Genomic DNA, 16175 nt, shown 5'->3' with positions numbered 1-16175 from the left:
TCTGTTGCACTCTAAATCTTGGAGCACATTCCTTATTTTACTCACATTCTGTTCATCAGGGAGGTTGAAATTCTAACATATTGTAATTAGGACCACTGTACAACCATTTTCTCTCCCATTGGTATGTTCTCCTCATAATTTTATGCCCACATCTGTGCAAAGAGTATACTTGGTACAGAAGTTGTGTGGTCTCCCACATATACTTCTCTTATTAGGGTCCCTTTCAGATGCTTTTGTAGGATCCTTCTACTTTCTTCCTTGTACCAGCCCCTGCACCTATTCAATGTAGAATTCTAGCCATGTATTTTAATGGAAATAAGGTACTCTGTCAGAAGTTATAAATCTCCTACACTGAAAATGTATGTCTGACAAGTACTTACTTTCACTCACACATTCCACCTTTCTTCCTCGCTGTTGAGCAATGCTTAAATTTCTGCCTAAACTCGAAGTGATAGGTAAAATAGTATAATGAGAGTCATGTGGGTGTGTGGCACTACTATTGATGGAGATTTTTTGCATAATAACTTGGATGCAATAATCAGTTAAACCATGTGAATTGAAGGGTGGGTTGGAACAACATGTGAACAACTTTTAGCAAACAGAGGCAGCACTGAACAAGAATAGTTACGTAAGGGAGTGGAATTAAGTACCTGTCAGAAATACATTTTCAGCATAGAAAAATTATAATTTTAATTTTAAATAAGTAAATTGCAGATGTTAATGTTAATAAGACTACAGTGGAGTCAGTTAAGATACATTTATGAACTGACAACTTGGCCTCTATTCTTACATGTCTTCAGTAGTTCAGCATGAGTTATTTTGTGTTTGAAAGATGTATGTTTTATAATTAAAGTAATCCCGTGTTACCAGAAACATCAAAATATCTCATTTATGTAACACAAAGTACATCTTAGATTAGTTTGACTACTTACCCATCTGCTAGGATAACTGAACTATCCAATACTAGATTATTTTGTATTTAATGACATTACCTTATTCCAGCAATGTCTGATATATGAGATACTAGATCTTTCTCTCATGTCCTAAATCATCTGATACATTTAAAAACATTGAGGTACCATAGGATTTTAGATACAACATGTTGGCTCTTCAGATATATTGGAAATACTTTCCAGTATGTGTCATAACATTTGAAGCCACAGAACATAAACCAGTAGATATGCTAAAGTAATAAATAATTTTTCTCTTAGGGTACTTTGTCTAAAGAAGTCCAAGAGATGGTAGTTGAGAGCAATAAAAATATTTCATTTCATTTAAAGCAGCCAATACCCTCAGAACACACAGTGTTCAATTACAAATTTGACAGAAAGGTAACCACTTGAACTTTTTTCATTCTTAATTTAAATTTATGACTCATTTGTAATTAAGATAGTGACTGAAGACTTGTATTGCTTTGATTATCAATTTTTATCATTGTGGATGCAAAATGAAAAACTTCATCAAATATGTGAAATTATGCTATATACTTTTAAATTTCTGAAAACTAACGTTTTCCAACTAATAATAAATTAGTAATAATCATTTGAGTCACAAACTATGCAGTTCCTAAAATTAAACAGATAGTATGATTTAGAAGTTAATCTGAAAAAGCATTTACACATTATTTAAATTGTGATTCAAATTAACTTTAGTTATGCTTGCTATTGTTTTCTTACTGTGTATTTTTTTATTAAAGTAGGGCTTTTGACTGTAGTGACATGAGCACAACCAAGTGGTTAAGGTGTCATACTCTGATCAGAGGTTCTATAGTTTGTGCTCTGTTACTGCCAAAGTAAAATCAGACTCTGCATATTAGGGCTATAGGTGTACTATATAAGTGCTGGTCAAATCCAACCAATCACATTTTGCTGGGGATGGCATTGACCAGCTGCCTTCCCTCTAATCTATCCCTTCAAAAGTAAGGACAGCTATCACAAGTATTAATTTTCCATAAAATTCAACAAATATGACATCTGGCTGAGGTTTCTGCCAGAAGTATGTAACCAGCAAATAAAATTCAAGAAACCCTTCAGTAAATTAAATCAGGTAATAGAAAGTAAATTTAACTTACTCGTGAATTAACTTGAACTTGCTAATGTGGTTTTAGTTTTTGTATAGAGTATTGTCGATCCAAAATTATTTTAACATTATGTTACAATGTTCCTTCTTAACTTTTAAAGGTTTAATTTTATGATTAACTACTTAAACCAAATATATTCTTCAAAAAATAGTTAATTCAGTTTTGTTCACCAATTTGGAATTCTGATAAAGAAGATCAAACTGTGTGTCTCCTTAGAGTCATATTACTGTTTCATATCTAACACAAACACACAATAACCTAGTTTTATGTCATATTATGTTCTGCAGGTACATTGTTTAAGCTTTAGCAGGAAAATAGATAATTTAAACTGGATGTAACTAATAAAAAAACATAAACTTAAGCAAGTTAGCAAGGGATACAGAAATAGTTTAAATTTAAAATATGTAATTAGCAAAGTGAAGAGTTACTTCTTCCATAGAAAGTATTATTCTTTTTTTTGTTTTACTTCTTTGCAGATGTTTTTTAAAAAAACCTTTTTTACCAGGCTGGTGAGAATGGAAAATGGATGAGGTGGCAGGATCAACTGGAAGAAGTGCCACCTATTTCTCGTGAAGCACAAGTTCACCAAATCATTGTTCCTACTATTGACACTGTTTGTTATACATTTATGCTGTCATTGCTAGTATCTCATGAAAAACCAATGCTACTTATTGGTCCCACAGGCACTGGAAAGTCTGTCTACATTACTGTAAGTTCTCAAAGTTCATGTGTGTCTTATACTTGTATTTAGTTTTGTCACATGTAAAAATTTATTTTGATGTTAATTAATAAGTTGTTTTCTAGGGTGATAGTAACCACTGAATCAGAATCTAACAAGCATTATGAAAAATGCTTGATCAAAAATATGTTAACCCTGTAGGTCAAAGCTAAAAAATAAACTTATAAATTAATGAAGCATCTCCTGTAAAAAAATAAAATAACTAGAAGTGCATGCACTAAGCTAACAATACAAAATAATATTCATTAATGTAAAAATTAATTTTAAAATATGCACTTAATTTTTAACATTAAAAATAATCCTGTTTAATAAAACTAGACATAGAGAAAAATTGTTTATTTTGTTCTTTAGAAAAGATGTAAAACTGTTAATTTTTCTTCTTATCAGTATACTAAATGTAAATATGGTTATGAACAAGTACTTACAGAATCCAACATCAAAACCTGATAAAAGTTACACAGAGGACTACAAATCATAAACAGAAGTACATATATCACCTATCGAGAGAATTACACTGATACTGTATCACTGACTACCTTGCTAATTATGACACCAGTATAAGCAAGTCTGTATATAATATTCATAAACAATGAAAAGTAACCAGTGAAATCTGATTTCTTTACCCTGACACTGCAACTTTAATGTATTTAAAGTAATATGGCAATGAGATAATCTGAAGTAACAGAACTTATTATGAGTATCGTGTGTGATCAAGCTATGCTATCATAAGCCAATTTTATGCCTCCCACAAATATGGTCAAGTGAGGCAGAGGGCATTTTAAAGTAACAGATTACTAAAGGCAATTCTTTAAAATTAACTCAGAGGAATAAGGTATATTTATATACCAAATGTTAGATTAATACATTAACTTAATAACTAATAAAATTTATATAATGATAAATACAACAATTAACAGTTTTTAATTGTTAATTTGTTTTCCTTACCAAAACGTGAATTTTGTGAAGAAAAAATAATGTAGAAGCCTAACCTATTTTTGGTTTTCTGCTTTCATTACAGCATAATATTAATATAATTTAGATGAATTAAAGCTCCATCAGTACTACTTGGAAATAAACAAAACAGGCTTCAAATAGTGGAGGAATACAAGCAGTTTGTGGTTTTGATGTATAGTCCTTTACTGACCATATACTCAGACTTGGTTTATTCATTTAGTGTACTATTCCAAGCAGCATTATTAAGCTATAAATTCAGCAAAACTAGTCTGTTGCACTGGAAGTAATTAATAAAAAAAAAGTCAACAAATCTCAACTATGCAAATAACCAGTTTGCTGAAAAATAATAACAGGTAATTAATTGTGACTGCATTTCACGCTATACAAACACCTAAAGTATTTTAGATTATTAATGATGAATAAAATTCTGTACCTTGGCTTAGAATAACAAAAATTAATCAACAGTATTTTCTGATATTAATGTAACTAAAGAATTGAGACCATACTGTATTATATAATGAAATGTTATGTAACTTGTAATATTATTCAAAAACATTTATGAATCACAGTTTAAATATACTTTTTCTTTTTACCAAGGAGTATTTTTCTACTGGTGGATGGACAAAAGTTTTCTGATGATTTTTTATATTTTTTTAAAGGTGCTTTGTTGTTTACCCTGAAAAAAAATTAAAAAATAGCTAATTGATTTAACACAAACAACAAAGAAGATGTAAATGCAAGCGAATTTAGTAACATAAAATTATTTATAAACATCTCAATATTCGTGTACCAAACTACTAGCTAGCTAACTTCTAATATATATAATTATAGCCTGGTTTCTGGGGTCATGGCAGAAACACTACAACTGGAAAGCAAGAGAAATAGACAAGAGAATCAAAATCAAGACACATAACTTTACAATTAACTAACTTTTATACTCAGGTCAAGCCTTTCTAAAGTATTCTACAACTCTACATCACCCAATAATTTACATCCAATTCTAAGTCATTCCAAGCCAGTTATAAACATTTCTGTATTAATTGTTTGAATAGGCCTCTTAACTAGAAGTACATAGAGGAACGTCTACATGTTAACTCAAGACTTGAGAACATAGATGGCAATATATAACCATTACATGTTTAAAAGGATTAGTGTATATTTCTCATTGTGCATAACTCAGTTGACATGGATGTGATTAACTACATGTAAAAACTGAATAGAAATGTAGAACAACTGTGTAGACATACCTGAATAAAAATATATTCAATATTAGTTATGAAGATTTAATTAGTAGCTGTTTTAGATGTGATGCAATTATAGCACTACTTACAAATAATAATTCATTAGCTCATTTGTTTATTCAAGGGCTATTTTTTGAATGAAATAGCTGCAAGTTTACAAATCATCGTTTGTCTTATTTCATTACACTAGTAAAATTACAAAATACTATTTATTATCTTTGTTATCCTCCATGTCTGTGTTGAACAAGGTAAACTAAATTTTTTGAAACACACTTACCTCCTCTTTCACTTTACCTTTATCCCAATGAATGTTTCTCTTTTCTGCCGCTCTATGTTTTGCTATGAATCTTACCTCACTAGTTTCAGCCTTTATACCCCACTATATTGCCAATAGAAGCTTAAATCTTGTGATTCTTTCCACCTATGTCAGTATGCCCCTATACCAGATCTGTATATAAGAGCTCTCTGTTATTACTTCCTGTTTGCTTTTATCAAAGGCAGAACATTGGAATGACAGTTTTATGTGCTTGTTGCAGTTTTATCTCATATGTTTTATAACCTTAGTTATACCTATGCTTTTTCTCCATCTTATTGGGTTTTGAGTTTAATGTTTATTTACAATAAAAAATTCTGAGGCATTTTGGATATGAAATTTCACATTCACATCTCTGATATAGAATATATTAATGCTCTTAATCTACAACATCTGGATTATAGCATTTCCTGGGCATCAGGGGAAAGTCTCTTTTCTGCAGAGGATGTGCAATATCTCATACACAGAGAAAAGGAGCCTTACATGATATCCAATGTTTCTATTCCTATCAGCTCAAAGTCTTTGCTCATGGAGGATCACCACCCAAACCAAAGAAGTGTTGAATGTCATAAATGGTCATGTTACCATTTTTGGACATACCACAAGCTTTGTTTGTTTTTTTTCTAATTTGGGCAACCTTATAGTTGGATTCTGCACTTCCAGAACCAAATCAAGCATGTCTTACTTGAATCTGCATAGCTAGCAACACTTTCTTTGCATCTCCCCATTTTTAAAAGGTTTGCTGGTTGCTACCCACCTGGTTTCCAAGCTTTCTTTCTGGAGACAGACCATCAAAATGACTATAAGCTAAAGAAACTTTGTATTTTGACCATTTACATTATATTTTGGATCACTCATACTGTGATAAATTTAAGGAACAGCAAGTGCCATAAATCGTAAATGTCTAGCACTTAGAAATATTAACATAAACTTATTCTGTAAGTTATACAATTCAGTGTAAAAAAATGTTTGTATCAAAAATGTCTCAGTCAGATGTGTATGACAGAAGAGATTGTGTAAATCAATGCCTTTTAGTGTATGGATTCAGTTTGGAAAAGTTTAAAAAATCAGATAAAAGATGCTATGGCTTAGAAATATCTTATCACCAGAAAGGACTTCCTGAAGCTCGTGACATGTCTGTTAATAATTATTATTTATAAAAATAAAACTTTTGTGACATGCCATGTCAAGCATGAATTCACAGGTTACTATTTCTATCATGGATACTAATCAGCCCTCTTTTATTCCACTCATTATTTAACATCTCTTAAAGGTTAGGAGAGTATGCTCATTTGAGGCTGTCCATGATCTGATTTGTTGTGAGATGAAGACCTATATTTGGTTTGGTAGTATCTATCTTTGGGCTCTGAAGCTACTTTTGCTGATGATCCAAGACAGTGTGGAGAAAAGTTTGGCTCTTATTCTTTTTATTTCTAGCACCTTTCTTCATTTACTAGATCAGATGCCCAGGAGAACAATTTGGATAAGCCACTTCCATCTCAATTTCTTCAGTTAGTTAATCAGGTTCAGTGATGTTTTGAGGCTTTCTCTAGTTGCTTTTGAATTTACTCCATTATTGATGGCCAAAAGGTTTAAGAGTGACAACTTAGTTTTACCTCCTGATATTGCCATTCATTCTGTGAGATTTACTGCTCTATTACATGACAAGATAAATATACCTTGTCCCATTCATATGTCTGAATAGCATGCTTTTGCTTACTACATCCAGGTGGACGTATGTTTCAATTCCATGGAATAGATCCTCTTTTAGGTATGTGGAGTTTCATATTGAACCCTGTGATCACCAAATAGATCAACATTTCTCAGAATATTTTGACCCTCATATGATGGGCAGGATGAGGCATCCCAAAGGCTCAGAAGCATGAATTGGTGTCACTGTTTGCATTCTTCCTTGCCATTGATGGCTTTTAGTCATTCTTGTGGAAGTCATGGTGAGACTGTTTGTTGTATGTACCAATCCCATGATTCTGCTCCTCGATCTATTGGTACTCAGAATTGATTCTGCCCTTATCTTCAAGGTGGGGTCTGTGAGAGTATGTTTCCAACATTTTCTGGACATTTGAAATTCTTTCACCACAGATCCATATGTACTTAAGGTTCTGGTGTCAGGATTGGTAATTGTTTTAACTTCTCCACCTCCATTATTCTCCCAGTAGTATTTTGACTCTAACAGATTTGCAGAGTGTGGACCTTCATTTCAAGGCCAACAAAGAGTTATTTTACAAGGGCGTGCTAGAGAGAGAGTTCATTTTATTCTTACAGGATTTTATATCCCGTTTTCTTGTTGTGTCCAAGAAGATAGAAGATTAGCAGTCAGTAATTGATATTTCTCGGCCAAACTATTTCTTAGAATCTTCCAGGTTCACAATTAAGTCCTTTTGCAACATACATTGGAACTTTTCAAGGTCTGCAGATGAACAAATTCAATGTTTCTAACACATATCCCTACATTCCCATAGTGAAGCCATCTCATCACTATGTATGTTTTGTCCACATAGGTCAGGTTCAGCAACTCAGGGCTCTAGATTTTAACCTAATATCTGCACCATATGTCTTTTGTAGATCATACCAGCTTTTTCTCGTCACCTTCATGTTTTGAGCCCATGCACATATCATTATACTGACAATTGTTTATTTCTAGCACCATTTCGTCAATAGGCAGCACAACACATCCAGATTCTTTTTTCTGAAACCACAATGACTAACTTTCTTATCAGAGCCTATAGATCTATTCTCTTGCCACTCAGTATGTTATCCATATGGATGTCTTTTTCACAATACTTTTAAGTCAGGCTCAGCTAACTTCCATCTGGACCCAGGCTATGGAACAGGCAATTAGACTCTTACTCATATCTCCTTCTTCTACTGTGTAGATGGTTCTTTCTTTTAGGGGAGATGGGCATCTCTCAAATCTCTGATTCCTTTAGGATGAGCAAACGTTTGATCCATTTAGCAGTTGTTGTGTACCAATGCACTGCAATTCACTGGATCATCAAGTCTCCTTGATTAGAAGTAACATCTTAGATCTTAAGTGTTGGTTGGATCAGGTCTACACTACCATTATTGTTCTTATACACTCCCTCACCCAAAGATTTATCTTTTCAGAGATTCCTCACTTCATGTATGGGGTGCATATACCGACAGTCAGGAATTCTAGGGTCTATGGATGGAAAATGAATCTTCTTTCTACATCAGTATTTTATAACTTCTTGCTGCCCAGCAAGATCCCAATCTATCAAAAGAGAAAATCACCATGGTTCATTCTAATAATTCTATAGTGGTCTCTTCCATTTCTCATCAAGGGAGTATGCATTCTCAGGAATTTTGTTTTCAAGCTATGGCAATTCTCCTCTGGGCTCATTCCCATGATATCAGCTTTCTGACTTACCATGTTTCAGGGGTGATGAATTTAATAGCAAATCACCTGACTTGACCCACACAAATTTTTTTGACCAAATGGATGTTCCATTGCAAGGGTTTCAGGTGCACTTGCTCACAGTTTGGGAATGTGATGATCAGTGCATTTGTCACTTTCAACTATAGATATTTTGGTCTGTGGTGCTTCATCTTTGGGTTTTGGTGATAGATGTGTTCAGTCAAGAATGGACAGGATTGCACCATAGATGCTTAATCTCAAGGTTTTGTTTTTTTTTCAGGTGGACTTGCTCACAGTTTGGGAATGTGATGATCAGTGCATTTGTCACTCTTATCTTCAGATGTTTTGCTCTTTCATATCTCATCTTTGAGCTTTTGTAATAAATGCATTCAGTCAAGATTGGACAGGATTGCACCTCTATGCTATACACCCCAGTTACTTTATTACCCAGAGATCTGGCTATGATTTGATCCATTACTTGTCGAGTACTGTTGGTAGCCCTATATTGGTTGGCCCAAACATTGTTTCTTCTTCTACAATATCTTCAAGAGTGTCCACCTCTGTCAATTTCTCTTTGACTGTCTTTGTTGAGACAACTCCCAATCCAACATTCTACATCCAAGCATTCTCCAGCTCAACCTAAATGTATTTAATTTATGCATTCCTTTGCATGGCATAGCATCATGTATCAGTGGAAGTGGTACACTTATCACCAATGGTGTCTCATGAGGAAATTGAAACCACTTGACCCAAATTTGCCCACTATTTCTAGTTTTTGACCTGGCTTTTTGAAAAAGGTCTATTTCCATTGACAGCTTTATCAACTACATTTTGATACTGTAAGCATAAAAAATATTTGAATTATCTGTGATATCTGCTCTTTTCAATTGTATCGAGTCCATCATCCCTCTGTTATGATCCAGCTGGAATATTAAAATGGTGTTACACACTTTGCCTTGACACTTTAGCCTCATATGCAGAGTATTACCTTTCCCTTAAAGTGATTTTGTCATTGCTTTCATTTGGACATTGTAGATCAGAGTTGTTTGCATGACATCAGGAAAGAGCTCTTTATCACTCCACTTATGTTCTGTTCTACTGTGATAGATCCTTTCTACTTAAGACCCTGGCACCAGGGAAGGTGATAAATCCTTCTTACCAATTCACTTTTTATGACTTTTCTATCTGATTGAGTTGAATGTGGCCCTTCTTTTTGGTCTTTCTTTTTATTTTGAGAATCACAAAAGAGGGTTCTTGTCTCTGTATAATTCTGTAAAGAGACTGTTAATTTCCGTGCCGTTGGTTGGTCTCAACTTGTTCCACATCCTTCTCATAAATACATGAGGAGGAGGTATTGCTTTGCTTCTTAGATTGGAAAGTTTGGAGTTTGCTTTCCAGGCCAGGTAATTTCTGTTCTTTAGGTTGAGTGAGGCATAACAGTTCCCGTAATTTTGGGTTTGGTGAGGGGTATTTTGAACTTCTTAAGGTTGTGGTAAGGCTTTTTCCACTCTTGTGTTGCTTGTCTTCTCTTCATAATTCTAGTAGCATGATAGTAGCTGTAACATTCAGCTTGGGTTTCAGTAATACCACATTATTAAACAAGACCAAATACAAAGCAATCTTCATACCCTAACCACTATGCTGTGGATCTCAATTTGGGTCCACAGCCTATGATGAGATGTAGGATCTTGCTTACCTGATTGGAGCCTGGATGAATTCATGTTCTTCTAGCAAGGCTTAGATTTTGCCCCTGTGGCCAGTTTGCTTTTACTGTCAAGGGATTAAATTTCATGTTGTGAAGGCAAAGAGCATACCTGTTCCAGGAGTAATGTAGAACCCCTGGTGTGCTATTACTATATCTCATTTTTCACACCTCTTTGTAAATACTTTCTGTGTTGATCTTGCCCTCACTGGCCCTCTATCTTGTCAATGTAGGGTTCTAGTTCAAGAGTGAGTGGAGTTAAGTGTGAATCAGAAGTTAACATTTTCCTATACTAAAAATGTATTTCTTATAACACTTATTTTACTTTCACACTCTCCAACCCTTCCTCCCTACAGTATGTAAAAGTGAATAGTGAATAGAAAGTAATAACTGGGAGCTTATATATGGAGTTGGTTGTAGGGGATGCATAGATGTAGATGAAGAGAATCACAAAATTTAAATTGCTGTAGGACATAAAGTCTGGAGGAAGTGAGGTAAGATTTATACCAATGCTTAGATGGGTAAAGAAGAGAAACTTTCATTGGAAAGAGGCTAAGGTGTGATAGGAGGTAAATATTATTATAAATATATATTTGGTACACGAAAATGTTAATTTTTGTGATCCCTTGCACATTTTTTAAAATTTCTATAGGATTGCAAAATACTACATACCTTAATGTCCCATACCTCTTCCAAAGATTTAAAGTTCTAGTCTGTAACATGCTCAGTATGGCTACAATAATGTGCTGAATTTAGCTTGAATTTTCTTTCTTTCTTTTTCAATAGTTATATTCCATTCTACTTTAACTTGCATGTGGAGAATTGATTACTTTACAACTGTCTCATGGAGCAAAGTTAGTTTTTTTCTAAATTCTGAGAAGTTTCATTTCTGCATCTAAGGAGCCAGAATGTTCTGGGAAAGTCTTATTTTTATTTTCCTGTGTTCCTTGCTCTGCTGAATTATTCTTTAACTTTATTTAGTTTAAAATCTACTTGAATACAGTTTCACTTTAATTTTCAGTAGCATATTTATAGTCAGTTTTCATTAATTACTTTGAATTAGTTCACTTTTAATTCATTTTAGTTTGCAATGCAATAACTCAGATTTCAGGCCAGACAGCTGTACATTTGTTTCTGCTTCAGATAAAGTGTTTATTCTTCAGTCTGCTTTCAACAATGTGTCTTGTTCCTGTCAGTCCATATGGGGCAAACTACTATTCTCATCTATCTGCATGATAGATTCTTGAACCTCTAATTTTTTACAAATATAAGATAGTCGTAAGCTAAGTTTAACTTTGAGATTACCTCAGGATTAGTTGTTGTTAACGAGTTTAATTCAACTTTTGACATTTTTATTGACTACAAATAGCTTAGCAGTAATTCTTACAGTTTATAACGCTAAAAACTGGATTTTCATTCCTACAGTAAGCACAACACATGTAGCTTAGTGTGAAGCTTTATGCTTAATAACAGACAAACAAACAAAGACATCCTTAATTTCCTAACACACTTAAGACTAAATGTGGAATACAAAGGATGAATAAGCTAGCAAAACATAATTCATGCTTTTATTATTAAATGTTTTGTTGAACAAAATGTGTAAGTAAGTGTGTAAATTGAGTATGGTCTCTGTTATTCCGTTTTAGGATTATTTACTGAATAAAATGGATGGGCAAGTGTACATACCATTGCTTATTAACTTCTCAGCTCAAACAAGTGCTAACCAAACTCAAGATATTATAATGAGTAAACTAGACAAGCGAAGAAAGGGTGTTTTTGGACCTCCTTTAGGGAAAAAAATGGTAATCCTCAATTTTTATTATTACTTACCTGTACATCTACATCTAAATTTCTTTTAATTTGTGTTTATTAAACTTTATAGATGCTACTTTTTTACCTAGCCATTGCAATGGATTACTCTTATATATTGATTTAAATAGTTATGCTTGTTTTAGTTGAATTTATATTTAGAAATATATGTAACTTATACTGTTATAAGTTCCACCTGTTCTCTAAATTTGTGGAAGATTTTTGAATGTAAGAATCAACAATATGTTTTACATTGTTGCCTACTGAAATTTCGAGAATTTTGCCTAAAGAGTATAAATTGACATGCCAAGAGACAGTAACAAAATATTATTGGTCTGCTGCAATCAGTATAGTATAAGTCTCAGGACCTATAATTGTGATTAATGCTCATTAATTAGAAAATTACAGATATTTGACCAGGAACGTTTATAGATTTCATACATTATGTACTATTATAATTCAGAGAATTAACTTCAAAACATTAGTATTTCTACTGAAGTTATGTGATAGCTTCATAGAAATACTGACTAGCCTTCCCATCAAGTGAAGTGTATCTGTTTATCAACATAAAAGTAATTTGTTCCTCATGGGCCTGGACCATCGATAAAATATTCAGTTCCAGACCAAACAGAAGAGTGAATACTGTCATTTTGTAAATGTTTTGTGTACAAATAATTATTTGTAATAACCATTGTTATAAAGTGTATTGTTTTTTGTTATTTTTATATATTAAAATATATTTGTATTAAGAAAGAAAATTGTGTGTATCAATCTTGTTAGCAAATATTATAAATTTGGTACATGTTAACATTTCATTAACTTTATTTTTAAATTAAATTTCTGCCTAGTTGAAATCCTAATACATAATGTACATAACCTAATAAATCGGAGACTCATTGGAGATAAATAATAATAAGATGAATACACAATGAAAAGTCAAAACATTGTGTTTGTTTTATTCCTGAATCATATTTTTTGGATGTTGCAAGGTGGTGTTTGTAGATGATTTAAACATGCCACAAAGAGAGACTTATGGAGCTCAACCTGCCATAGAGCTGCTACGACAATGGTTAGATCACTATACATGGTATGACAGAAAGGAAGTCATACCTCTTCGTTTGGTGGATATCCATTTGATTGCAGCTATGGGGCCTCCTGGTGAGTATTTGAGCAGTTGATATTTTTTTTATATATTGTTCTTCTGAAGTAAACATTAATACATTTTCACTAATCATCACCCGTTAGTGTGTATTTTACTTCATTAATACTGTATATTTCATAAACTGTTACTCATAGTCATAATTCTGTTGATGTGTTCTGGCATTGAAAACAATGCCAATAAACAGATCAAGATTTGCATAAATGTGTGGATTGTTTGAGGAGAAAAGAAAGCCTAATTATAACATAAAACAAAATTTCATAAACCAAATAAATCAAATAAACCAAGTAAAAAATGTAGATACTGGAAACCACAACTAAAGTAACTGAACACAACTAAACTACTACTTCTAACATAATACCCCACCTTTACATATATACATAATAGCTTGATTCCTTGTGCATCTACTTATGAGGCTTTCTTGCCAAATCCCTATTTTGATTCTCTTCAATATTACAGCTTTTAAACATGGAGTCAAAGTAGGGATTTGTAATTAGATGATCTCAAAGCTTAAGCTTGTTTATTCATTTTTCAGTAATTGCATTTTCACTTTAAGCTACCTACTTTTTTCTGTAATATTTTTTAAATCCCTATTTCCCTTTATAAATTAACAATTTTTAATAAAATTGTTTATTTAGTTATTTTTGTTTTTTTTTTGTCTACCATGGACATACCTCTGTATAAGAGCAATACTGCCCTATTTGAAACAGTTTAGTTTAATCAAATATTTAGTTGTTGTATGATACTTCCTTGGTGAATGATGATAAACTTTGAAGTGGCTTCATGCAGAGGGGTTGGCTATTTCTTCTGATATCATTGCCCCAAAGTTATCATTGATATTAATACTGCAAATGTGGTGATCAACATACCATGCATTATGTATGTGCTTGTAAGTATATTATGTAGTATTAAATATGACCACTTATACTTGTGTGTGGAAGCACAAATTGACAAATAAGGATTTAGAAGCATAATGAAGTGATTTTATTTTGGAGAAAGTAGTGCAAGTTTCAATATGTATAGCTACTATATTTGTACTCTATAGCTATATGAAGAATCTTTAGACTACTGATCTGTACTGGAAAGGTGTATAGACAGGATTTTGTAACCTCATGAGTTTTTATGTATACAAAGCATGTTGGTTAGTACATATATCTTCGCATGCTTTGTAGTTTTTAAGTTGTAAAGCCTTATATATATCTATATAAAACACCATATTAATATTTCAAGTTGTATAGATGCATGCATATATATTCAATGCAAATATACAACAGTGTGTCATACTATAATAGAATATTTTTTATACTTCGTATAGTTGTATTTCTATCTTCCTCCTCCTTTCTGCTGGCTGTTGTAAAGCTGGTCATGGTCTTGCTGCAGATGACCATATTTTCTCTTATAGTGACGTTCTGTACACTCTACAAGGTCAAAAACATGTTAATTAACAACCATGGATTGATCATATTACCCTGTTACAACCCTAAATTCTGTTGGATCATTGCTGTTGTGTTTTATCTAAAACTGAATATTTTCAAATTAAATGTCTAGTTATAAAATTTCTGCCTCATTTTCACCTACAATTGCCATCATTTTTGCCATCTACTGCTTGCATGATTTTTGTCAGTTCTTATAGTTAGTTTCATGGATGGCTACTCTATCTACAGTATCTATAAAATTTGAAACCACGCATTGTTGACTATAATTCAACCCTTACCATCAGTCATCACCTTAATTGCTTATCTGATGCTTGAAAGTGAGCTTGGTGTTATCATTTAAACTACAGCTTAAATATTTCTGTATAACATTTTAGATGTTTGTATAACATGCAATCGTAAAAAATTGTGATCCTGTCAACAGTGTCATGTCATGGCTGAAAAGGTAGGAAACCTATATGTATACGAATGATACATGATATCAGTACAGTTGTAACGGTAAGTTAATAATCACTGTGATACATGTGTCATGCCTGCTATATAAACATGAAATTACGTTCTTGCCCCACACACAATGATATACATACCAATGTAGTAGATAATAATAAAGAAGACCAAATTGGTAACCAGTATTAGGAATCAGTAGCATGATTCATGACATTTTTCAATATATATTTTGTAATCTTGCAGTATTTCACTTCAATAAAATACTTTATGTAATAATTAAACTTTATGATGCTTTAATATTCTATTTTAGTACTTTTATTCATAGTGTGTTTTATTTTACAAATACTGACCAGGTGGAGGTCGTAATCCAATTACTCCACGCTTCCTCAGACATTTCAATGCTGTCACTATTAATGAATTTGATGATGAAATCATGACTACTATCTTCAATCGTATTCTTACATGGCATCTAGAAAGCAGGTAGAAATTATTTAATTCTTTTGTTGCATGTAAATTTACAAGACTGATGTATTTAAACTCATGTAGAAATTGTATATTCTTCTGTAAACATTAATTTATGGATGTTGTCACATTAAAACAGAATGAAAATTGTACATGTACACGTACATTAAAGATTTCTTTAGGTTATTACATAATAAAGTGAAATGGACTTAAAACATCATAAAATAAAATTGTTGTAGAAGACTTATAACATTTGGGTTAATTAATGTGTAAAATTTGGCACAGATTTTTCTCTATGTTAAAATAGTTTTATTTCTGAGTTTATGGTCTTCTTACCTGAGTCTTTGCTGGGTAGCAATGTATTAAGCAATACAGATTTATTTATCTGTGTAACACTGTTTTAAAACAATAGTAACAATAACTGACATCTGGTATTAAA

General features: G+C 32.5%; 1 protein-coding gene across 1 annotated transcript in view; it reads left to right on the top strand.

The window, feature by feature from the left end:
- Positions 1-16175, top strand: part of LOC143222234 (dynein axonemal heavy chain 7-like) — a 243208-nt gene that overhangs the window by 64374 nt on the left and 162659 nt on the right. Inside the window, 5 exon segments of the mRNA XM_076448457.1 lie at positions 1212-1331; positions 2586-2789; positions 12073-12228; positions 13225-13393; positions 15628-15754. Of these exon segments, the coding sequence (XP_076304572.1) occupies positions 1212-1331; positions 2586-2789; positions 12073-12228; positions 13225-13393; positions 15628-15754 (776 nt within the window).

The sequence above is a fragment of the Tachypleus tridentatus genome, chromosome 8 (assembly GCF_004210375.1).
Source record: "Tachypleus tridentatus isolate NWPU-2018 chromosome 8, ASM421037v1, whole genome shotgun sequence".
Classification (NCBI taxonomy): Eukaryota; Metazoa; Arthropoda; class Merostomata; order Xiphosura; family Limulidae; genus Tachypleus; species Tachypleus tridentatus.
Note: the sequence above shows the minus strand (reverse complement) of the source record. Positions and strands in the feature narration are given on the sequence as shown.